Consider the following 26,190-nt stretch of genomic DNA (forward strand, 5'->3'; position numbering starts at 1 on the left):
TTTGTTGTTTTTAAAGTGCTACTGCTGTCGCATACTTGATCACTTTGAAATCTTTCCCCTTTCCAGGATGTCTCTTCAAGGGAATGGGTACGATTTAGGCCAGAGAGCCCCAGAATGGAAATCCCTTCATACCTTCAAAGAATGCCTGGTGTGCATCTGCTCTGCCCTTCCCTCATCCTTCAGATGTACACATCACCTCTGCCATCTGATTTTGATAGACTCATATAAAGCTCCCCTCAAACGTAAAACTTCTTACAGTCCTGTTTAAGTAATCAGGGAATTGCAGTTGTCACAGCTGACAAATGCCCTATGTTCAGTGGAATATATATGGGCTGCCAGTACAGACTTGCACACAAAGGTAAATAACCCCCCTCAGATTTACCATAAACATTGGAGATATTCATAAAAAGTTCTCAGATGTGGCCTAGGCAAGTAATGAATATACTCTTTCTAAAAAGTATGTTATTTTCAGCCACAGATATTCCCCAAAGTACAAATCTCAAGTACTTGCATGTCACGTGAGATTCAGAGGCTGCCTCTCCGACTCCCTCAACCACAACTACTTAAAGCCATGTACTAAAGACCACAGAGGTTCCTTCCTGTCCCCTCCCAGTTCCTGGTCCCCAGCAGCTGAGTGTCAAGTGACACCTAGCTGCTTAATAGCTTGTGGCCAGGGCTCTCCGTGGGCAGCTCAGGCTGCAGCCCTTCCAGCCAACCCTCTGCGTTTGTGACTGCTTCCATACACCTCACTGAGATGCTGCCATAGTGTGTAATCTCAAATGTCTTAAAAAAAAACCCTAAACAAGTCCTTCATCACCAGCTGGCTAGAGATTAGGAAGGGTGGGTCAATGGAGGGAGCCTGCCAACCTTGGTGACATTTTGGCTGGGGCACACGTGCTCTGATAGAGGCACTCCCCAGCACTCAGCTGTATCCCTTTCATCTCTCAGGGGCTCCTTGACCTGTCTTTGGTGTTATGACGAAATGTACAGCTCTGATCAGTCCTGCAGCACTAATTTATTGCTGTACAGCTCTCCATACCCATGCTTCCCCCTTGCCTGCCAAAGGAGGGAGCAGATAAATGCATTGCAACTACACTACCATGCTGATAGGCCAGAAATTTAGTGGCTGTGCTGGGGGGGGAAGAGAAATCCAGATGCCAATTGGCTAAGGAATTCTCTCTAATCTCCTTTTAGCAGCATTCCCTGGGGAGGTTTTGGTTTACAAGCTGCAGTCTGTTCTTTGGTCATTGTTCCTTGTGAGCCCTGGGTTGGCTCTGCTGCCCATCCAATTGAAGGGCTTTCTCGCTAGTAAGGGAAAAAAAAAAAAAAGAAAAAACAGGGAGGGGGAGCTGCAAATAGCCAAGCAAGAACATGAGCTTCACAATCATACGTGGCACTTGGAGCACGCCAGAACCACCCACAGATTAACCCTGGCAAGCCCCTTGAGGTGGGTCTGTCTCACTAGCCCTTGTTCACTGCTGCTCCTTGGAGCAGGGAGGGGTGGCAGAGGGATGGGACCGTGTCTAACAGCTGCTGGGAAAGGAGACAAAATGGAAAGGGGGGATCAGGGGAGAAGCGTCTTGGGGTGTCCAGTCAGTAAAGATACAGGTAACCTCCTGGTTACAGCAATCCGCAATGTCAAATGCTCCTTTCAGTTGCTCCTGTCTCCAGACTTCAGTTTTCCCAGTTGCGTTTGAGAATTAGGTTTGTGAGATAGGATCTGAATTCATTTTCTTACAGTCAAAATAACTTCCCTAGGGCTGTTTTAGCTATAATCCAACAACAAACTCTACTACCTATATGGGGTTAATAACAGACTGAACACACTCCTGGGCCCAGGCTTACCAAAACATTTCAGGACACTTGTGTGGGAAGGAGGAGAGGCAGAGAGCAGTTCCCTATATGCTGTGTTACTAGGTGGCAAACTGAGGAAGACAATGGGAAAGAAAAGTGGGCTCTTCGCTGTCAACAATGAATACAGCTCCCAACAGTTCCCTTTTGTTGCTCCCAGGAACAAACAAAAGCTGATGAAAACAATCCCAGCACACTTTCCCTCTCTTTAACAAAGATCAATGGTTAGAAAGAGTAAAAAAAAAAAAACAACAATTCTGCACTGCAATAGGGAAGATCCTACACAGCCGATCAAATGGCCATCTTTGTAGTCCCTGTTTCTCTGTAGCATACTCTGACAGCATACCAGAGGCCTAGATCTGAACTTGAACACCTCGTTTTTCAGGCTACAGTGTAATGTAAAGCTCTGCAAGGAATACTGCTTCAGTAAATACAGGCACATAGCCTAATATTTCAGCAAATAATACACTCTTTGCAGACTAAATGAGTCTTTATCCCCTGGTCTTTGTGATGGATGGTCTCTGGCTATCTCGCTGCCCTCACAAAAAAGCAGCAGCACATTCCTGTTACTGCTGTGTGAACTGGGACATGGTGCTTTGTTCTTCAGCCTTCCATAACCAAGAGGCATCAGTACAAACAGTAAACCAGACAGACCATGTCGAAAAGCAATGAAAGATATAAAAGACAAACATACCTGTCCACTCCTCTGGTAACATCGTGGCTCTGTTCTGCTCTGTCCTATGCTTTACAGCTCCTTCTGTTGTGATGATCAAATCTCCATTCCCTCAGTTTGCAGATTCCTTACCTGTGATGAGGGTGTCCTCATCAGGGCAGAAATAAAGAAGGTTTCCTGGGCTCAGATCACTTTTGTCAATGAAATCACTACAGACATTCCATGGCAGACGAGGATCCCCTGCCAACACTGTCTTATGATGCAGATGTCTTCAGCCTCATCCAGGGTCCAGAACAGGACAGGTTCAGTACCACAGGGTGAGCAGGATGCAGCTCTAGGGCCAGGTCCGTTGAACAGAAAAGGCTCTTTATGCACTGCAAGTGTTTCTAGTAGCATGCAAATCATCAACGCTATAGTACTGGGTTGTCTTCTCTTAAAAAGTGGCTGGAAGGCAATTAAATCTATCAAGAAAACAGTTTTCAGTGAACATGGAACCAACAGGGTGGTATCTATACACTTGCGAAGCTATCCTGATTTGCAAGTGTGAAGAAAAATAGATGGCTGTTTGGGCTGCCTATAACCTACATTAATTGTGGTTTAGAATAACAGCAAATATTTGAATAAAGTGCAAGGAGGAATGCATGCCTTATAATTATTTAAAAATAATATCTATTAACATTTTTTACAATAAAAATCACTAGAATATATTGGTTGAAAGCTGTATAAAATTAATAACTAGTGTGTGCACTACAATATTTAGTAAAAGAACCTGGATTTTCGGGTCCTTGATTTACAAATATTTTCTTTCATTTTTTATTTCATTTAAGCTCTGGTTCATTCTTGACGCAGCTCCACAACTGACAGACAGAAGCAAAGTTCAGTGTCCTTTGTCTTCTTTTGAAGAGAGGCTTCAGATGCCCTGTACAAATGTAAGATCCTTTATCATGCAGCAAGTCAAAACAGAAGAGGCAGCTTTACTCACTGGGAAACAGACCGTCATTGAAATGACTTCAGACACAGCAGCGAGAAATACAGCAAATGAAAATTGCTAATTAATGGTTGTCATTTCTCACACTTCTCTAAATAACAGTATTGCACTTGAAACGCCACTTATGCCCACAGTTTCAAAAACAACATTATACAGTACTTTGGATGTCACAGTGTGTTTCCTGGAAAGACCAATTTCAAAGATTACAGACTTTAGTATTCTATGATTCTAGGATTTAGCAGCTACTCATCTGCTTTTCAAACATCCTTATCTAGGGCTAGGTTGCACAGGAAAGATGACAGAGATGGTCTGAAGGCATTCAACCAAGCAGCCGGTCCTTCCCCAGTACTGGGCTATGATTCCATGAAAAATGCACTTAAGGATAAGGACCTTTATATCTAGTACAGAATAGAGGTTCTTTACAGCTGTGGTTTGTGGCAAAACAAAAAAACAAAACACACACATTATGGTTTCCCACTTCCTGCAGACTTAGTGAACAGCTTTCAGGCAACAGCTCTGCTCCCTGTGGTATATGCTGGCACTGCTCAGTTACACCAGGGAATACCAGTTTTTCAAACAGCATCTTCTGAAGACAGAGATTTATTTCTCCCCCTTTAAAGGGGGTAGTGTTCTTTGTGCAGGGTGATAGTTTTCACCTCTCATTCCACTTAATTGGCTAGGCAAGATGATGCCTCATTGCTGTCCACAAAGACTGATGCAAGAAGTAATTCCACGTAGGGGCTATGCATGTGGCAGAAAGCGAAAGTGACTTTCTTCTGTGGTTTGTCAACACCCGGACATTTTTCACTAGCTGTGTACAGATGTTCATTGATCACATACAGAAATTAGCACGAGGCATTATAACAATGTGTCAGGACCGCTGCATGTACCTGAGTTGATGAAAGAAGCCAGCTGGGTCATATCAAACCAGAGATTTCCTGACATTCTTCAGGAAGGATTTCTTTTTTCTTCTGAGGTTATTATCCCCTTCAGGAAGCTGACAAAGCAAAGATTTGCTGTACAGCCTGGTGCAAAAAAGGATTTGTGCAATGCATGTAGTGTAATGACTGGGGAATGTCTTGGTAACCACGTTCTGAGTGTTTCTTGAAACAAAATTATGTATTGTCTTTTGAAGTGCTGAAACCCCGTTATAGGTAGCCTACACGCTTAGGAGATCTCCATTGCTTTCAAGGATTTGTAAGAAACTTCACTTTTTGGAGAAGGCAGTAGCAGACAGCCTGACTTGCAACAACAGTCAACAGAAGATGTCTGGCTTACAACAAGCTGCTTTGAGTGACACAATTTGATATTTTCCCCATCAAAGCACACTTGTTACAGAAATCTCTATACTTTAGGATCTGAAGATCCCATTTGAGTACTATTACGCTAAGCATTCTCTTGTGCTAATCTGAAGAGCTGGAAACAAAAAGAACAGAGAGAAAATAAAGGATATGATGACAATCTCAGGGAAGCATGGCTTGCAGCAGTTACAATGTGCTGACTACACTTGTGAAATTGTCATGCATCAGTGTTGTCACCTGAACTCAACCAAGTCATTCAGAAGACCTAAGAAAACTCGCACAGCCACAATGTGGCAGGAAGAGCCACCGATCTTCATTCTTAGATGGTTTTTTTTCAAGAGAAATTATCAGTAGACATACAGATATGAGCTTTGTATGTCTGTAGACAAGAAAAAAATTCCTGGCTGATATCAAAGACAAAATGTCTTTGATACACGCTGAATTTCTAGAATTGGAAATGGTGGAGATAATACTCTTTCAGGAGGGAAGACATCCCTGATTTGAATGGGGGAAACAACATGCAACTGGAAGCATAAGATCTGTGACTAGTGACACCAATGCGATGGCTACAGCTTCACTTGCCCTTCTGGTAGATTCACAGCTGTCTGTCTGCACACCTTAAAGAATGGCATTGCGGTGAAATGATATTTTCTAAAATACTCTTGCAGGGACACCAAACTAAACAAATTTTCTGGGTTTGTCTCGTGTTGCACATCCCAGAATGCCAGTAAGCAAAAGGCCAAATACAATGCTGAAATTTCTTTCAGAGATGACACCACCTCCACCTGCCTCAAGTAAACGTTTAAAATTCTAGTAATAAAAGATAGATTTTGAACTACCCCCAAATTCTTAAAAATTACATCAAATTTCTTTTTAAGGCCAATTTTTTCTTTTTTTTTCTTTTTTTTTTTTTTTTCTTTTTTTTTTTGTGTCCAACAGGTCAGATAAAGAAGCAATCCCTTTTCAAAGAATGTAAGATTTCTCAAGTTTATTGTGTGCACTGTAGGCGTGGACTTTTAGAGAAGAGGCCCTGTTAAGTATACTCTTTTCCCCAGGGAACCACTATGATTCACTGAATACCACTGGCAAAGACTTCACACCAGGGTCTCCACAGTCATCAGTGATTCTTTCCTTTAAATTGGAAACAGCAGTGAAAACTCATTTTCAATGAGTGCCAATAAAATCCTTTTTTGGTAAGGTAACAGACAGAGCAGACTCCTCGTGGCAGGCTTGGTGCCTTGTTTGTCACCTTTAGTTCAGTGGAGTTTGTCCTCTTTGTTGAAAGTGCACAGAGAGGCTGCTTCAAAAAACTGGGAATCCGACAATTTTGCAGTTTGTGTTTCCTAACTACTCATCTCTAAGGCAGCAAGGAAACTTGATCTCATTTTTTGGAAAGGGCAGGAGTGCTCTAAAGTGAGAAGAAAAGTTACCAGGTACTGTAATTCTTTAAGACGTGCTGTGATTGTGCACATTCACCTTGAAGGTGCTTTGCACTCAAGCACTTTAGAAGACAAACACTGCAAGAAGTGAATGTGTGCATGTACAAGATAACTTGACTTAGCTATTCTAGTAGGCTGTACTGCAACAGACAAAATAAAACATCCATACAAAGGCAGACTACAAGTCCATTAGCCCACACCTTGTTTCTGACAGTGGTCAACAGCATATGGCTCATAGACAAGCTAAGAACTGGAAAATTTCATTGTGATGCTTCTCCAGAACAGTCATTTGAAAAGGCTTAGAAATAGTCTGCTGGTTTTTTGACTTTAATATTTAATATGCCCCAATAGATTTCTTTTCCATCTATTTGTCTACTTGCCTTTTCAAACTACACTTTTTTTGCCTCCACAAAATCTTGTGACAATCCTGTCCATTACATACTGTGAAAGAAATCACCACCACCACTTTTTTCTTTTTTCTTTGAATCTGTTATTTGCTAATTTCATTTGATGATCCTACTTCTTTTAGTGGGCAAGACTGGAACAATCATTCCTTTTTCTCCTTCTCCCTTACACTCCTTGTCTATATCTTTCCCTATTTAATGGTTTCTGCCTGAAAAGAACTATGAATGCTAAGTTTTGTGCTCACGATATAACCAATCTCGAGGACTCTCTGACAGACCTAATTCTGTAGGGATAAAATAAGGGTTTATTTATGATGTTTAGCATAAGCAGGGATGTCTTAGCTCTAGAAACATGAGATTCTAGAAAGAAGAAAAGGAGGTCAAGTCCCATGTTTAAGTAAAGCTCAGAAGTTTCTTTTGGAAGAAACTCATGACAGATCCACAGGAATAATGTGTCCAGAAGGAAGTGATATGAACAGGATCAATCAGCCAGTTACTGAAACAGCAACAACAACAACAAAAATCCAACTATTTAAATAGCACCAAATAACCCATATGGGTTCAAACAGTAAGCCCAGGATTATCATGAGCAGCAAATGTAGGACAGACTGAGAAAAAAAGTCCTTGGCAGCTTGATCAAGTAAACCTTAACAAAAATAAGTCAGCAGCCAGATTACTTTAGTTTCCAGAAAATAATCCAAAACGACTGGAACTGTTATATTAGTACAAGGTACAGCCCTGAGAGAATGCAAGCTGAGATTCCAGGCTGTTCTATAAACTCATCTATAAGCTGATGATCTCCTTCACAGCTCAAGAAGAGGAATGGTCTCTCACTGCCAGCCATTCAAATCCATCCATACAGAGACTCCACAGACACAGCACTGAAATTCCTTCTAGCAAACAGATGTCCTGATACCAAAACCTCCTCATGGAAAAAGTATCACAGATATGTATGGTGGCCTTCAAGGCCTCAGAATGAGGAGTCTATCCAACAAAACATGTTTGTCCAAGAGAACATCTGGTCTTGTGAATACAAATTCCAGTATGTCTCACTGGCATCAAAGTCCAAGTGGTCTACACCTAGTATCAGAGCATGATCTTCCACTGATGGCACTCACACCACCCATAAGGCTGTTGTAAAGGCTAAGATGAACAACCTAAATATGAGCTTAATACATCACGTACCGAGAACCAGTCAGCTACTTCTGGAAGGGAGGGCATCTCATATCCTTCTCTTAATATGTATGTTGTGATGTGCTCCTAGCCTGAACACAGTATAAAAGGCTTGCATGAACATTGTATGAACCTCTCCGTTGTGGCCTCTAGTGTGCACCCTAATCCATTCAAAACCAACAAGCCCCATTCTCTGTCATGGAAAAGACTCTGTAACTTACAAGTGATGCCAACACCACTGAGTAGGAGAGGAGAGGAGAGGACGCCTTGGTTACATAATGTGGTCTCACCACCAAAGCAGATGCTGAATGATTGTTGGGGGTGCTGTACTGGCAATTTTCTTTTCTTATGGTAAACAAAGGCACTTTTGATGAAACTCATTGGTGAGCGCAAGGATATAAGTGTCATAAAAGCAGAGAGAGACAAACTAATATCCACTTGAAGAGAATTTATATAATTGTACTCCCCTCACGTGCAACTATTATAAATTCAGAATGCTTTGCCATTCTTCTTTTGTTTCTCTTGTACCAGAAAACACTTTTCACAAAATGCATTCTCTCTGAGCCGTGGGGAAAACAGTTTTATGCCTCCCTCTTGAATTACTTAACTGAAACACTCTTTGAGAGAGGTTTTTGAAAAGAGACAGACATGGAAGTAGCAGACCTGCAAGGAGACAAAATACATGCTACATTCAGTTCACAGTATCCAGCAGGCACAAATACATATGTGGACTCCAGGCTGATGAGTATAAGGAAGTAGGAAAAATAACAAGCTGGAATTGCAGGATTTATTCCTGATTCTCTATTGTATTGCTGCACATGCTCTCAACATAACAGCAGCTGTGCTCAGAGCTAGGATCAGCAGATGCCCAAGGCAAAGTAATACTGCCATTTCCTTTGAAGGTCTGGCTGCCCTAACATATCTCGAGGCTGAACAGGAGTTCAAAAATGAAGTGTTTGGCTGGAGGTAAAGGACCAGTCTTGATATCTCTGGATTTTTCATTTGTTGGAAGCAGAAGAAAAATTTTTCAAGGACAAACGATGCATGACTTCACTGCTCCTAAAGCTGACAAAACTCATCCCTTCAAAAGGATGGTCTTAGATTGCAACGTGCATTTCTCTGAATATTTAAAAAATCATAGAGGAAAGATGTCTGATATACTTCCACTAAGCCATCATAGTTACAGATGTGGTGTTGGCTACGTTTAACATACAATGCAAAGAAGTTCAGAAGACGTGGGCTACAACTGAGTACAACTTGTTATCCCAAAATCAGTGGGCGGGAGACTAGCAAAACTGACAAAAAAAATAACTTACTTTCATAATAAGCCAGCACTAACTGGTAAATTGCCAGACAAAGATATAAGAATGTTGTTTCTGTTAATGATACTCTGAAGACAATCACCTTTCTTGAGCTATCATCCAAACCTCTGTACAGTTTTCAGTGGTGGCTGTGACAACCTGAATGAAGAAACTAGAGAGAAAAACCAGATGAGATGAGAATTCCACAAGGATGCATATCCTACAGCTACTCGATCCTGCACATGAAACCCAGTGGAATAAAGGACAACTTGGATCCCCTGGGAGGAAGCAAGGAATGGAATCAGTTATCTACTGAAGCTAAATCTTGTAGGGAAATAGCACCTTAGTTCTGGAACAGAGCTGAAGGCTATAGCCAACACCAAACATGGCAGAGTAGGCTATGAGAAGACAGACCCAAGGTCTTGAAGCCCACAGCAGCTGAGGATGTGCAGAAGTTTGAAATAAAAAGCATCTGTAACTGAATTTTCACTAATGATGAGCCAACAACGTGACACACCGGTAGAAACAGTAAAAAACTTTATCTTAAACATCCCTAAAAAATCGATAAGTACAGAAGTGACTTGATCTGGTAGTAACTTCACAAGATTCTACAGAACTCTTGGTCACTGGTGATATATGATGGTGGAACAGGCATCAGACAAGCGCTGCAGAAATTCTTGAAGAACAGAGCTGAAAAATGCAGAGAAAGTGAATTAGATCATGACTGTCTAGGAACTGAAACATAAGCCAATGAATTAAGAAGAGGAACGCTACATCAGAGAACTGGATTTTGGACAAATGAAGTATTTGATCTTTGTCATATGTGTGAACGAAAGAGAAATAGTAAAATGCATGTTCTGTCCTATGAGTTTATGCCTGGAGCAAGTGATAGTTAAACTAATGGGGTATGAACCTAATTGTTTCATCCTCTCACAATTTATCTGGTCTTGAATGACAAGAAGTATGCACAACCCAAGAGTGAACATGAACACAAACACTCTTTTCAAGAGAAAACACTTTTGCCCTCTGACACTATTTCTGTCAGCCGTTTGGATTGATCATTATCTAATTTGCCAGCACATTAGAATGATCTCTTAACACTGATTATACAGGGTAGATGTGACAGGGGAGCTGTGGAATAAGAAAACAGTTCAAACAGGCTGTTAGAATCCAATCCCTGAGGGCTCCAACACAAGCAATAGGAAACACTGTACTCTTTGAGAATTGCAATCATACCGAGTGCTGTTTGACAAGGGAGAAGTTGGAAAATACCACGAAAATAGTTTTCCTTTAACCTGGCACCAACAAAGAGCCAGAGCTGAAGCTGCTTCCTGTTCATTTTAAGGATGGGTGGATCTTCTCTCCAATACATTTTCCAGCTGCTGAAGTTGTTTGCTAACACAAGCAAATTAATTTTCATAACATTAAGCAAATTCTAACTGGAGTGCTTCACTAAGCCACTATTGCAACTGATAAAAGCCACCTGGACCTTAGGGTTCAACCTTGGGTCTAAAAACATCAGCCAATTAAAAAAGTTTATATAGCCTAAACAAACAGAAATCAAAATACAAAAATAAGCCACACAGAACATAAGCACCCAACAGTGAAACATAAAGACAAATTTTAAATCCTGTCCAATATAGCAAAAGCAAATATTTTGAGGGTGTGAATTAATAACCGAAATTATAACCAAAACAAACAAATGAAATGACTTTATTCAAATTGAGCATTTCCATGGCTCTGTGCCAAAATTCAAGTCGGCGACTAACAAGGATGTCTCTGCTCATATGGTCTAATATTTTTCTCTGCTGTTGGTTGCCGTGTGATGACAGCAGAGAATATTGGCTGTTACTGGACTAGGACAGACTGAAATGGCTGAGCAAAGAAGTTTGAGACTTTATGTTCAAACTTGGACCTTGGGAAGAACGATACAGACAGTTGGAGGACCTCTGTCTTATAGAAAGATCTCACAGTTAGTGATCGGGAAAAGATTGGAGGATAGACCCCAAGGCTCAGCACAAGAAGCTCTCACAGACAGTCATTCACCTCAGCCTACAGCTGTATCACCAGCTTCTGCAGATGTTCAGGTACTCTCCTCAGTGGGTTGTCCTCTCAGCAGGGACCTGTTCACCGTCCCCTGGGTGTTACAGGTGTGTGGTGGTCCGAAGTCACTGCTGCTTTTTCCTCTGCCCCATACTTGAAGCAACACCCTGGATTCCTCACCTGATGTTCAGTGTTAGTCCTTCTCTGCAAGCAGAGGCTGAAAAAAAACAACACAAAGCAAAGCTTTTGAGTAATCACAGGACTGTTTTATTTAAAACGCTGCTGAACTGCCCTGCAAATCTCAGCCACCACCAGAAATCTGGATCTCCCTACCATATACCCTTTCTCTGCGCTACAAGATGAGATCACAGTATGACAAACCTAACTTAATGAGCTACTATCTGAAAAAGTGTTCTTGGTATTCCTCTCAAAACTTTATCTGCACTTCCCTAAGCCAGCTCATCTCTTCACATGCTCCTCCAGTAACTCTAAACCCTCTCCCATATCAGCATGCTTTGCCTTTTTCTTTCTGCATCTTTTATTCATTTGCTTGCAGGGAAATCTACTCCCCCACTCCAAAAGATGCTGATTACCTTGGTGCAGAAGAGGTGGGGATGTGAAAAAGTTGATTTTTAAAAGAAACAAGATGGGGATAAGAAAGATTTTCTTCTCATTATTAGAGAGACATATTGCATATAGAGATATAAAGAGAGACATACTGCAATATTTTCCTTCTTAGGAAAGTTATGGGAAAAAGTCAATGTCACTGTCACTTCTTTTATGTCAAAAAGCTTAGATATTCCCTTAAGAGAAAAATTCGAAACACTTAGAAATGTAAAAAGTTTATTTTGGACAGTTTGCATTGTCCTGTGTATTTAGCCCATCAGCTTGCTCCTAAATACGACTGACACTTGTTGAGAGCTGAGTTTATTAAAAATATTTCTGTATTTTTAAAAATACACTCTCCTTGAAATCCCAGCATAGAGCCAAACACCACACAGTACAGAGGATCTGGAAAGATGTTTAGAAAGCAGTATTGCCAGCAATGGCCCTGCACAGAAAGTTTGGAACCTGAATTAGGCACCAAACTGTCAACCATGTGTATGAAGATAGGATACCAGAGCAGAACACTCTCCCTTGGCAATATGCTGATATTAAGAAAACAAAGGCACATGAGAGAAGCAGACAACTTCAACCTCATCTTCCTGAAGTGTTTTTTTTGAGCCTTCTTTGTCTTATAGAAATGCATAATACAGTTTGTCTTTTCTCACAAACTAAATTAAAATCATCTAATGTGAGTTCTTCCTGTGTGGCTACCTTTAGGACTCAGCACAGAGGGGCATTCCCACGTCTGCATGTAAATAGGTGCATTCTGACCATGAGTCCAACTATGATTTAATTATTTCAGAAATCTTAATGTAAATGATCCTATGAAGTTTTCTCATTTCAGAGCTACTTGTGAGCACTCTACCTCCTTTTAAGTTCTGGTTGAGTAGGGGGAACAAAAACCTCAGATGATTACTGACAACAGCCAACATGAAGTGTTGATTCCCTCTTGCGATGAGTGTCATTGCAGTGAATCACCGCGTAAAACAGAATGAATTTCCTTTATCCCTTGCCTGCCAGGAGGTGTTAAAACAAAGTATCTGCCTGTGTGTCTGTCCACATGTTTACATACTATTATGTCATCCATGACTACACCTCAAAAACATTAACACTTTGGTACTTTGAACAGTCACATGGGGGCAAAAAGTATTATCTCCGCTTTCTGAATAAGACTGAGTCACAAAGAAATCACAGGAGTTGTTTAAATGTGATGATATGTGTATGCTACAATCCAGTGCTATACAGACTTTCTCAGCAGAGGTTTACAGAGTTCTGGTCAGATATCAGCACCTCATCTACTCTGCTTCCAAATTGCAGGAATGAGAGCAGAATACTGGGTTAGTCTGACAGCACTGGGTCAGGGACCTGCGCTAAGATTTTTTAGTGCTAGTTTGAACTGTTCCATCATACCCATAGCAAGTCTATAGCAGAACTGAGAAGCATTTCCAAATCTCTTGAATCCAGCGTTGAAAACAGGAACTTCCTCTCTTCCTGAAAAGCTCTGATAATCCTAGAAACTCAGATCTTTTATCCCAGAGCAGAGGGAATTTCTAATCCCAGAGTGATGCCCAGCATTCTCTCGATAATATATAGTACAAGTAAGAAAGGCAATAAATAGATGGGGTTTATTTATATCCTTGTGTGACTGACACTAGCAAGCCAGGACAGCTGACAACTGAAGACCAGCCTTCCCTCCCCCTTTTACTTATGGGCACAATTTCAAGTTGGCTTGCTGGACTGGGCAGACAAAGGAAAGCAGCAGTTCCCAGTCACAAAAAAATACTGGGGGGACACACACCAACAGCACACACACAGCTGCATTCATTAGAGTGAAGTCTCTCTGCATTAAAAGAGCAGTGAGCAGCCTCATTAACAAATGGACACATGGTGGGGGAAGCCAGCATGAGGCTCCCTCCTCCTCGTGCTACAGAGAAGAGGCTGGGTGGGCTCCTCACCCCGACTGCTAAGGGCCTTCTGCATTTGATAGGCCTCATTCTGCTTTCTCTTACTCGGTTTCCTACTCCCTGGTTTGTTGTGGCTCTCTGTTCTCTGGCTCTTCCACACATTTCATTTCATAACTTCAGACACTGCTTTTACTCTATTCACACACAGTTTGGCTTCTATTTTTAGTCTCAATAAAGTAATGCCAGATTAAAACAAAATCCAATTTGGATGGGCAAAGTCATCGTCTCTATAGGTAGCTTAATGCCAAAGGGCCAGATGTGAGACAGGCGTAGCCAAGATATTATATAACCTCTCCCCAGCCTTTGCACACCTGATCTTGAATGACATTTCCAACCCAGCAAGGAAATACAGGCAGTTCGCCATCACCTCACTACTGAGAACAAGCAAAGCTCAGCCTCCAGTCAGGCAAAAATGCCAGCTGCCTGAAGTCATTACTTATCCTGCTTCGGAGTTTTCTCGGAGTCTGTCAGAAGCGAAAGCTCCTAAAATTCAAGCTGAGCTCTAGTTCTCAAAAAGGGAAGCCAATTTCTAGAGGCTCTCCTTTCCTTTTTCTCCTGCTTTTCCAGTGTTCCTGAAACTTGGAATGGCCTTTCCATGAGGCTGTGGCATGAGACCAGGAGCAACAGGAAAAAGACTTTCATAAAAGGCTTTCTTTCATAAAAGAACGGCAAAAGGTTGACTAAAGGTGTGAGAGGTAGGCTGTTGTCACAAGTTAAGCACTAAATGTAATTTCTGATCATCAGAAGCGAACACAGCCCCTCGGCTCTAGCTGAGAGGCGATTGCTGAGTTGGCAAGATCTTGTTAACATCTGAGAAGGGCTGAAAATGCTGCTTTCAGCAGGGCTTTATACTCTGCTGAGATTCAATGGGACTGCCACAGTTTTCTGATATAAAACATAGTCAGGCCCTGTTTCAAATTTTAGGGGTACACCTTTATGGTGCATCTATTCTGCAGGTACATGTTAGACATACCAATATATGCTTAGTGCAAGCCAGAAGGGAATGGCTCCCTGCTTCTTCAAAGAATACCAATAAATAGCTTAAGGAGAAGGTCTTTCTTCACCTCTCTCCTTTCCCTTCTGGTCCATCTGGTAAATACAGGCTTATCTGTCATTACCTGATATGGGATAACTGCAACAACTATGCCAGGGAGAAAAATGATCTTTTCCCCCATTCCATCTTTTTATCCCATCTTCTTTTTTTTGTGTCTCCCTTTTGGGAGACAATAGGATTCACCTCATCTTTCTTTTCTCTTTTGCTCAAAGAAGCTGTGGATGCCCCATGCCTGGAGGTGTTCAAGGCCATTATGATGGGGCTTTAAGCAACCTGATCTAGTGGGAGGTGTCCCTGCCCATGGCAGGGGTGTTGGGATTAGATGGTCTTTAAGGTCCCTTCCAAACCATTCTATGATTCTATGGTATTTTACCTCAAGCTCCACTGCTTTTCAAAACGTGATACAACAAACTGATTATGTTTCTCAGTAAGCCTTTCTCTGAGTGGAGATGGGACTACAGAGAGGACAGAGAAAGGTGCTGACAGAATGTTATTGCTGCTGTTGCCAATGGCTGTATAAGGGGTGAAAAGCAGCACTGGAAGTTCGATGCAAGGTGCTGGATATCAGACCAATGATCCCTTTCAGTAACCCACTGAGAGCTCCTCAGCCAGACAGGTGGTTCTGGAAGGATTTATGTGGAAAAGTTTGTTATTCTATTCCGGGATGAGGATAAGCAATGAGATGACAGCCACCAAAAGTTGCTCTTTTGTGTCACAAGATATCTTTTGCCTGAGTAGCCAAAGTAGTCTGAGGTAGAGGTTATTCGAGGTGCCCATTTGAAGGTCACCTTTCAAAGTCAAGACCACTTGTGCAGTCAGTCACAGCAACAAGAGAGAACCAGGAGAGTGGCAAAGAAGACTGGAATTAACAGGATTAGTGGGAGGGTGGAGGCGTACCAGCAATGCTCTGTGCAGAAACCTGAGTGACTTCTCCCAGCTGCTCCTGATGAAGGATTTGGACAGTGTGGTGAGACCAGCTGAAATCGTAGCCAAGGTTCCTCTCGGGAATGTGGTATCAACATAAAAATAAATACATTGGTGCTCAACAATCTATTGCCTCCCCATGCTACAGGGGAGCCTGGCAGAATCTGAGGAAGCCTGGACAAGACTGGGCAGCTGGGAATTCCACCCTACTGCAGCAAATGGCTGGGTGTCTGACACAGGCCATGCACGGTGGCAACATTTCACATCCCATTCCATCCCATCGCCAGCCTTTGTACTACAGGAGAGTAGAGAGACAATGGCTGATAAACGAATCTTCAATTTCCAGGCATTTTATTTGTGAAGATCTGGCAAATAATACGAAATGATTGCACATACCATGTTTAAGTGCCTGTTGTGTTTAGCTGACTTTTTTTTTTTTTCTGATGCAGAACAACTTTGAAGCTTGCACATTTACATGCCTGCTAAAATGATCTCCCCCCCCCCCCCCCCCCCCAAGCCTTATACAAAAGAGTCTGCATTTCAAAAATGATATTAATTCAGGCAGTGGGTAGCCAACAGCCAGTTACAGCTGAGCATCTCCACCATCAACTCTAATTTCAGGTCTCCAATGACAAGATGTACGTGACCTTCTAATGAAGAACCATACAACATTCCTAGATATAAAAAAATCTTTAGAAATGCACGGTCTACCTGTATATTTCCTGTAAAATGAAAATTCTGGAGTTGTGGAAGACACAAAGAAGAGCAAGTAAAAAAGTGTTCTTTCTTATCCCTGTGGCAAGCAGGTTCTATTCATTGCTCTACACCTGACCACACTGCTAGCACATTCATCTTACTTGGATAACATTCAGATACCTTAGCCTGAAGAAGGAAATCACTAGAAAACTAAGAACAGCAGCCTGCCTTCTTTGTGGATGAAGTCCAAAACAACTTACCAATCCCCTTATTCTTCAACATGACTCTTGGCAGTGCAGGATCCAGCTCTAAACCCTTACAGATGATGATGATACATTATTTCAAAGAGTTGCATACCTTCAGTTGGCAACTGCAGTTGGCATTTATGCACATATGGGGACCAGGTGAATGTCCAAAGTAAACTGCCAATTGTACATCATCCTGCAGCTAAGCTCAGACACAGACCTAGGAACCACAGTGAGCAAAATCAACTGCCTAACACAAGAAGTTTCCTTACTAGCTTCAGATGAAGTTCTGACATTCACCTTCCCTATGAAGTATTCTCAGAGAACTCAAATACACAGAAATCAGTTTGGGACTCATGCTTTAAGCCATGCTAGGTAGAGATCTGAGACTTTACATGAACTGGCAGTCTTCTCTACTGTCAAACATGGATAGCGTATTATTAAATTTCTTATTATTAACTTTCTCCCCTAATCAGTAGCCCTAATACCCTTTTCTTCTCCCACCACACTCAGTGTAAGAGCCATGAGGACACAAGTAATATAAACTTTAGCACAATAAAATTGCATCGCTGTTAATCAGCCTGAGAATAAAAAGGTGAAAGTCCTGACAAGGCTGGAGCCAGGCATCAGTCTTGCCCAGTTTTAATCATGATTCATACTTGTTTGCAGTTACATATGTAAGTTATTAGCATATTATTTCTGTTTTTGCCACGGCAAACCAGAACCCCATAAGCATTCTGTGTTCAGAAGCTTTTAAAACGCAAAGAAACAAATAAATAAAGATTTCATGAACACTCAAGAAGCTGGCAGCAAAGGAAACTGAGAAACATAATGACAGAAGAGAGATTTCACTCACAGCTGCTGTTACCTTTACAAATCAAATCAGTTGGGGTCAGTACCTTGTAGGTCCACACCCCAATTGCACTGAGGAGTTAACTATACTTTCAAATCACTTCTGTGTCCAGGCTCTCGCATACAGGAGTCCAGCTTAGGTACAGAGAAACTGCCTGGAACTGTGCTGTTATGTTTTCAAAAAGTAAAATTTTACTGTATCTTCTATACTCCCTAAAACTTGTTTTGTGTTAGCATTTTCAAAAAGGATGAATAATAAATATATTAAGTATCTAGCTACATGGTCTTTAAAGTTGCTACAGAACTTCCTGGATGTTTCTTGCCAGCTGTTGAAAAGCTAAATTCTAATTGAAAAAATACACCTTTGTATCTAGAATTCCACTTAAAAAAATCACGCAATATTCACCTAATGTCTCTACAGAGCAGTAGAAAGTAAAACAGCAAATCACCTCCATACTGCCTTGCATTGTTAACATACACAATAAAAAATGAACAACCCATAGGTTCCTTCCTTCATCATCATATCAAATATATCCTCATAAAGACAGCCTGGAGCTGAACAACCCACTATACTACTTAGTTTAGCCTTCTGTTACTCAGCAAACTATAGTCTTGGAAGACTTGGAGAAGAGGAAGACTTGAAAAGAGAACTGATTTCTTCGTTTAAAATCACCCTATTGCACTAATATTAATTGAACTGTAAAGTTCCATGAAACAGAAAGCGATCAGCACAATGCTGAGAGACCCTCAAAGTAATGCAGGATACAAACAAACAAACAACAATGTGATCATGGCTGTAGGTACAGCTTTGTTTTCAGAATGACTGACAACCCAGTACACTAGGCAACTGGGTGTTCAATTTCACTGAAAAATCAGGTCAGAAGCATTTTGAGTGTTCCCCAGAGGTAGTAATTCCTGGTACTTCTTTAGTAGAATAAATCCCCTTCAACTTTCAGTAACTTTGATTAGGGAACTGTCCGTTCAGAAAATACAAATAACCCCCAAGTGATAGCATGCAGGTTTTGATATTTAGATCTTCCCCTCTAGATTTAAATATCAACTCCCCTCCAGTAGATACTCAAGAGAACCTGTGCCTTATCTCTCATTACCCCAGTGGCATACAGCTCACATAGAACTCATCTGTCCATGAGATGAGGATGAGGCCATGGGGATGAGAGGCTGGACCACTTTTCTTGTAATGGTGCTTTTTTTCAGAATCCTGAGCTGCTTTGCAGAAATGCTGACTTTTAGTCTTCCTCTTATTTCATCTCACGAAATCTGTACTTTAGAGCTTGAGCCCACTGCACAACACTATTTGCTATTCTCCTACAACTGCAGTACTAACCACCAGGGAACTGTTCTATGAACAATTTGGTTAAAAGTTTCCATACTACCTGACTCACTGTTCCTTTGAGTGTCATCCTCACTTTTGGTTAGCTCATTTGTGACATCTTTATGCTTCTCTGCAAAGCTTCAATATTTGCTATTCCTTGGACAGACTATTAGAGTAGATGAAAAGAAGAATGCACTAGGAGCCTGAAGGGCATCTGCCAAAGTCAGACAAGGGCCCAGTTCAATAGCAGACAAGCCTACGGTACTCGGATGACTTCCTTAGTCTCCCAGGATGTTTTCTTCACAGAAGCTGTCTGATAAATTAGTATGAAATGGTTGTGCCATCTTGGCAATTAATCACAGACCTTTATTCCAATAAGGCTTATTCAAACTTCTCAAACATTTTGAACATTCTTGTGTGTGTTTATATGGAGGTTCTGCCCAATTCTTCTATCTCCACAACTTTTCACAGCCTGCTATCTTTGAATGTTTGCAGTTTATTCTGTAATCTGCTTTATGACTTGTATCTCCAATTCCTCTAGTTGGTATCTAGGATACCAAATACATGCAGAACAGTAACCCCAAGTAAGTTGATGAGGAAAATCAGGGCCCTAGTGTAAGCAATCGATGAAAAGAGTGAAGAAGAAAAACATCTGTTCCTGCAGGAAGGACCAAAGTAGTCTCTGAGACACACAGACTGGGCACAACAGCCTCTGACGCATACCAGTGGCTTGGTGCAAAGCTGAAAAAAATATCATTCCCCCAGTTTCCAAGAACAAACATTTTGCTCTACTTACTTCAATTGCAGCAAAATTTAGCCCTGTTCTTGGAGCTATATACCTTTTCTAGGGACAAGCTTTGCGTAGCCTGCTCACTAGATCCTGGTTCTGCTAGCCTACCCCTAAAATTACAGGGTGACATCTATGAAGTACTCTTAAAATTGTTAAAAAGAGGGCAGAATTCGGCACACAAATGCCTTCATGTAAATCCACTTAGCAAACCAGTTTGGTCATATATTGAGAACTACATTTTTACATTTACTTGTAAATTTGTGTGCAACCTTGCTTTATATACTGTACGAAAAACTCAACTTGAATGATGCAGTAAACCAGAACTTTTGTCTCAACGGCACATATACTACAATGTTGACAAAATTGTATTTTGATTATTCCATTATATTGCATTCCTACGCTGTCGTGTTCCAATGTGCTGTAGGGTCTTTTTTATTGACTCTCGCTATTCATCCTATAAAATCTCTGGTAGGATAGCTGAAGTTTTTGGCAGGTGGTAAAGCGTGGGAGGCAGTTTGGAATTGTACAATAAGTGCATTAGCTGAATGTTTGTGCTAGAGGATCAGCAATAAAATCACTGACATTAATACTGGAAATGTCATCTTCAAGTTTCAGAGCTAAATATCCACAAGATGAATTAGGCAGTTCACCCCTGTGCTAACTTTTGTTTCAGCTTGTGAAAACATACAGAACACTGCTTCAGTGATACTCAAGTCACGTTTTCAAGGTTTTTGCAGCAAAACTAAAGGTCAGAAACATAATTCTTTCAAGGCACTCTAGATGATAATTTGCCCATATATTCCATTACAGCATCATCACAGATTACTGCAGGCCATGGGCAACAAGGGTTCATCACAACTACACTCTACTGCAAATATGTCTGTGTCAATGAAAAATGGATTGGGTCCTCATTTACTAAGATCTTCACTGAACAAATTAATCACTATGGAGGGATGAAGATCTGATTCTATAGGCCTCAGTGATTTTTCTTTGGGAGGTTTCACCTCTACTGACTGACTTCACTATGTAGCTGATTCACAAGTCTCAACTATGTCTTCCTGAACTAAAGCACTTTTCTGCAAGACTGAAGAAAAATGTAAAGAATGTCCTGGCCCTTTATTACAGCCCAAGCTTAAACAACAGAGCATCTTTGAGCCAAAGCCTAAAGCAAACAGGGGCCATTATAGCCAAGTTTTTTCCCAGCCACATTTTTAGGGATCTTCCTCTTCCAACTCTACAAAATTCAGCCTTTGCTCCCTTCTGTTTAGTCTTCTTTGTCCCAGGAGGAATAAATTCCCTACACAGCTGAACCCAGGCTGTTACCTAGGAACCACTATGTGCAGGGTAGACAGCTGTGTTTCTTCCTCTTGCTGAGTTTTTTTTCCTTGCCAGTTCTTGAGAAAGATAAAAGCATCCCAGCGTGCCCACCCCCTCCCCCTTCCTGGTCTTCAGCACTGGCACTCACCTGCGGAATTTGACCCTGGCTCACAGGATGCAGCACTGTGAAGGCTGTTCTGGAATCCGTTCAGTTGCCTTTCAGTGGAGGCCACCCTAGCAGGTAAAAGCATCAGATTAGAAAGGATGAATGAGAAAGGATGTACCAAGGAAGCGTAATGGTCTTGAACATAAAAGTTATAATTCTCCTAGTTCACATAATTTCACTAGGACTGCAGCTATGAACATGATATGAGATAAGCAGTGACAGCAACTGGCTCCAAGAAGGCAGGGGATGACAGACAAACACTCGAGCTGCCAGCAAGACTTCAATGTGCCTAAAGCTTTTGTCCCATGTGCCTTGCAAGATGATTCTGACGGATAAAGGAAATGGTAAATAATATTGGTCTACCAATGCACAACTCAACTAGTAATGCTGTGGTATACTTTCTCCAGTGATTTGAAGCAAAATGATTAAGCAACCTTAAAACAAAAATGAACATGAGAAGGGGGCTAGCCACAAGATGCTACTCTCAAAATCTAAGAAAATCTAAGTCCTTGTATCTTGTCCCAACAGAGACAACTGATCTGGGCAAGATTTCTCACTTGTCTCAGAAACTGAGACCCACAGGATGTGTATAGTCTCCAGCAGTGCAGCACAAGTCCTCTAGCAGACACTTTATGCAAATCCTCTTGCATTTAGCTCAGCATTTGAATTACAGCAAAGCAATACTCTGGAGTACAACCACACTCTCTGTAGCTATTATAAAGATTCATTACCAAAATGAGACCATTCTCTCCTACATAAAAAAAAAAAGTGCCTACTCACAAAAGTAGGTCAAGTTGTACAGCTGCAATGACCTTTTCTGTCCTTAAAATCTACACAATCAATCCACCTATTCTTGGTTTATCCTCTCTTCCCTTATCCCTCCTTGCCTTTCCTCCCTGCCCAACTCTGTTCTGATCACTAGACTTCTGTGTGTACACCCCTGTCTCTCTGCCACAGTGCTTTTCCTTCACTCATTCACCTCTGCCATGAAATACAGTTCCTGTGAGCTCTTCCCCAGAAGAACACTGTGATCTCCAATCCCCACGTGATGCCATGATGACTAACAGACCCAGGCACATATGTGCAGTTGCTGTATTTTTTTTCCCCTGAAACATTCTGCCTTCAAATTTTGAAGTCAGCAAGTTGCCAGCAATCCAGGTGCTCCTGGCAGCTGAAAGGCCAGTGAGGGACTCCTGTATTTTATCTTAGCTGGACTTGAGTAAAATAAATCAGAGCCCATATGGGAAGGGAAGGGGAAGCAGATATGACATTTGCAAAGCACAACGCCTTACTTCAATCAGCTGTAATTTGAAATGCTGTTGTCAAATGAGGTGCCTGTTTCTATGTTTATTGCCTCTTGGAGAGAATTTTGGATCTGTACTTATGGTTTCTTTTGCTGCATGGATACTGCATGGTCCATCTGGGGGTGGAGAATCCAGATGGATCTTTATCCTTTTTACATAAACATTCCATGCTCATAATTAGCTGGTCAACTTCATTAATACAGCACAATTGACAGCCAAAACTAGTTCACCCTTCTGTAGGTAGAATGCAAAACTGGCAGTTGAAAATATCAGGGATGTTGGCCAGTACAACAAAAAAAATATCAGGGAACAGTTACCCTTCTATCTTTATGTCTGATTTACATTTAGAGACTCTATTCCCCTCTCCAGACTTGCAATTCCTCTCTTCTTTCTGCCCACACTGTATACTGATTGTTGCGGTTTCAACTGTCACCTCCACACGGCTCATTCTCAGATCTACCCCACAACCTTGACCTCCCACCATGCTAAGCTCACCCCTCAAGTTCTCTCTTCCCTCAGCTGTCCTGATAGGATCTCCAGTCCCAGAACATATTTCCTGCTTAAACGAATTAATCCCTTTCCACTTTCTTCCTCCTTGGGTTAGCTGAAACCCCATTACCTTTCTAATTTTCCTACTTTTAATGTCTGTGGAGTTTTTGTTCCTACTTCTGCAATGAAATCCTTTGTTACATTCTCAATTTCTTCCTCTTTAAAATGAACAAAACCAGCCTTTTCTCCGCTGTCCCCCTCCAACTATTTGCCATTGGCCTTTTCTCTCTCTTATGCAGCAAAGCTCTTCTTGAAATTGACACTGACGTTTCTTAATGCAGGCACTAAACCACCTCTAAGCCGCCCAGCCTGGAGGGTGCTCTTGTTCTAGAGGTGACAAAGAAATATTTTCTTGACTGAAGTCTGAACACCTTTAAAAAAAACAGTTCTTGGGATATCACGAAATGCATCTAATGTTCCGTGGGGACAGGACTGACACCAACAAATTCACATCACACAAAGCCCAGGTTTGACAAGAGGACAGCAACAGATGTGAAGAGCCAGAGCCAGGAAGGCTTGTTCCCCTGTTGCTCTTGGCCAGGGTATCTCCACATGTGTATCTGCGTGTAAGATCTGAGGCTAGCCAAGGGCTAAGAGCTGCAGGCCCAGTGAGCCCAGCTGTGTCAGGGTGTTAAATCAAGGCACGTCTCTCAGATGCACTGCTTTTGCTGCCAAAAATGTCTAAGGGTCAGGCAGCCTGATTAACCCAGATGCTCAGGAGCTAAAAAAACAAGCATGCCTCAGTACAGCAGTAGCAAAAAAGTAAAAGTGGTCTCAGTAACTGTTACATGTTTGCTCCCCTGATGCTTGTCCTCTTTTTGGTGGGCACTCAGCCTGTATACATGATCAGCTCACTTGAGATGCTTCACACATGCCTGTGAATAAGCACACATAGGCAAGACAGGATACAAACCAGAACCGTAGCATTTTACAGAGCTTGCTTTGTGGCCATTCTTCTATTTTTGGCATATTTGCCAAGCTTGGCCAGCCTGTCCTGTAACAGCTGGCTGCTACCATATCTGACTGTAGTCAGGACTCCACCCATCTGTGGGATGGAGCTCCTGAACCCTGGAGAAATGCATCACCTCTCCCCTATTTCTGTACTAGCTACAATAGAGCAGAACTTTGGATCTTCTGCTGCTGGCACCATGCAAAGCAAATATACAAGAGAAGAACAAGGTAGAAAGACTATGTGCTATGGTGTTGGGACTTGAAGGAAATGCTTGTTCTGAAAGGTTTCCTGAGCAGAGTTGTTGGGAATGACATTTACAGAGAAGTTCAGTAAACATGCCATGAAGAAATTATGCTGTGTTGTTTAACATCTCCAATAGTTTTTGATGTTTCAGTCTATTCAGACTACTGCTGGTAAAGTCAGCAATTTTCTTGGGCTTACTCTCTTCCAGATAAAATATTGAACTGTATGTTCCTTCTCTCTACCAGGCATTTTTTTTCTTTGCATGCAGTGATTTAACATCGACAGCTGTATTTTTTCTGAGATCTTTCCTTTGACTATCTGTTCACAGGCTGCCCAAGCCTTGCCCTACCTGATGCTTTTACAGTTAGAGTGCAGCAAGTTAGTGTAGGAATGATGCAGAAATCTGTGCTTATTGTGATTTATTCATTACTAAAAGCAGAAAGATTTTCTATCTGCCACCTGTACCAAATCACTCTTGAATTCTCACAGTTGTGCTAATATATTTCCCTGCTTTGTATGCTGCCATCTGTAATGAAGGTCCTACCCACCAAATGCTGCTTCCAAGGATATCTGCTTCATCCTATGGCTTACAAATACTATTTCAGTGACCTCTGTCTCAAGATACTGCTGACAGTTAGCAGCAGGTCCCTTTATGGTTCACAGACATGCCAATAACAGTGGCAACACAAGGACCCAATCTGACTCTTGGAGAGAAAGAAGAGTTTGTTGTGTTAGCTGTTCAAAAAACTATCTTACTACCTGTAATCTGAGTATGTTTAATCAAAACTATGGAGCCCCAGGAGACCATTTCATGAGTATACATTTCTGAGTAGAGCTACGTATTAAACCATTTCTTCCAGTTACTATAGTCTTTTTCCACACCTTAATGTGGGCCCCAGTTTTCCACTCTGTTAGCTTAAGCAAGGAGTCTGCTTTGGACACAATCCATTATAAAGTCAACCTACCACCTTTTACAAGTTGAGAGACTGCGAAAACAAGAGAGGCCAGGAACTGAAAAGACAAAACTGAATTGTCTGGCTGTTGCATTACTTTTTTCCTTTATGTTTTAACCAGAGAAGCGTCAAAGTTACTAGACTCCTTTTAAATTAGTCAGTATTGTTCATTTTAGCATCTCGCTCTGTTTGTAGTCAAGCTTTCTACTACTTATTCTTTTCCTTCTCTTCTGGAAGCCATGTGTGCAGCTAGGAGAGAAATGATAACGCATGCAAAGAAGAGATAGGTCAAAGAGACAAAGTTGATTTTAGTTTGTCTTCATGGTCCAGTCTCTAGAGGGCTTCTACAAACAACTTGAAAAAGAAGGTCTTTATTAAGATGTTAAACAAAAGCCAGGCAGTGCAAGAGCAGACAGAGAAATAAGGTCTGGTTTACTGAAAAATATGAAAGAAAAAAAAAAAAAGAGAGAGAGACATGAGAGCTTTAACAGAACAGGATTAGTTTCAGTGAGCCTTGTGGAAATAATATATATCAGTGAGATCTTCTTTGAGGAAAGAGGTCAGGAAAACAGCCAACAAGAATTAGGGGGTGAAAGCTAGCAGCAGCAAATCAAAGATGACCTTACCGAGGAATGAAGCAGCCAAAAGCCAAAATTAGATTAGATGTTATGGAGAGGGATATTTGCTATGTTATAACCTAAGGATCCAGTAGTCCCACACTGGAAAAGTACAATTCTAGGTGCCACAATTGCAAGCATCCTCACTGAAGAAAACACAGTAAATTCAAGACAATTAAAAACTTGGCAGGTGGAACTACTATCTGAGGTTAACAAAACCTCAACAAGTCTAAACAACATTAGGAAACTCCAAGAAGCAGAAGTTATTCAAAAGACGGAAAGTATTTGCAAGGGAAAATGTTGAGGGTGGTTCAGGAAGGAGAAACAAGGTACAATAGGATGAAACAAAGGAAAAACTCAGATTGCACGTCAGGAGAAACTTTCTAATAATAAGGTTATTTAGATTCTTAAAAGATCTTATATAGCACATGATGGGGTTTCTGCCACTCGAG

At 41.4% G+C, this 26,190-nt stretch overlaps 1 protein-coding gene across 5 annotated transcripts in view; it reads right to left on the reverse strand.

Moving 5' to 3' along the window:
• Positions 1-10,651: 10,651 nt before the first annotated feature.
• Positions 10,652-26,190, reverse strand: part of TTLL5 (tubulin tyrosine ligase like 5) — a 124,775-nt gene continuing 109,236 nt past the window's right edge. For all 5 annotated transcript variants that reach the window (XM_068683162.1, XM_068683161.1, XM_068683163.1 and 2 more), the window contains 2 exons: positions 21,103-21,188; positions 10,652-11,390 (listed from right to left, as the gene is read on the reverse strand). In XM_068683162.1, the coding sequence (XP_068539263.1) occupies positions 11,350-11,390; positions 21,103-21,188 (127 nt within the window). In that variant the 3' untranslated portion in view covers positions 10,652-11,349. The remainder of the gene's footprint in view (positions 11,391-21,102; positions 21,189-26,190) is intronic.

The sequence above is a fragment of the Anas acuta genome, chromosome 5 (assembly GCF_963932015.1).
Source record: "Anas acuta chromosome 5, bAnaAcu1.1, whole genome shotgun sequence".
NCBI lineage: Eukaryota > Metazoa > Chordata > Aves > Anseriformes > Anatidae > Anas > Anas acuta.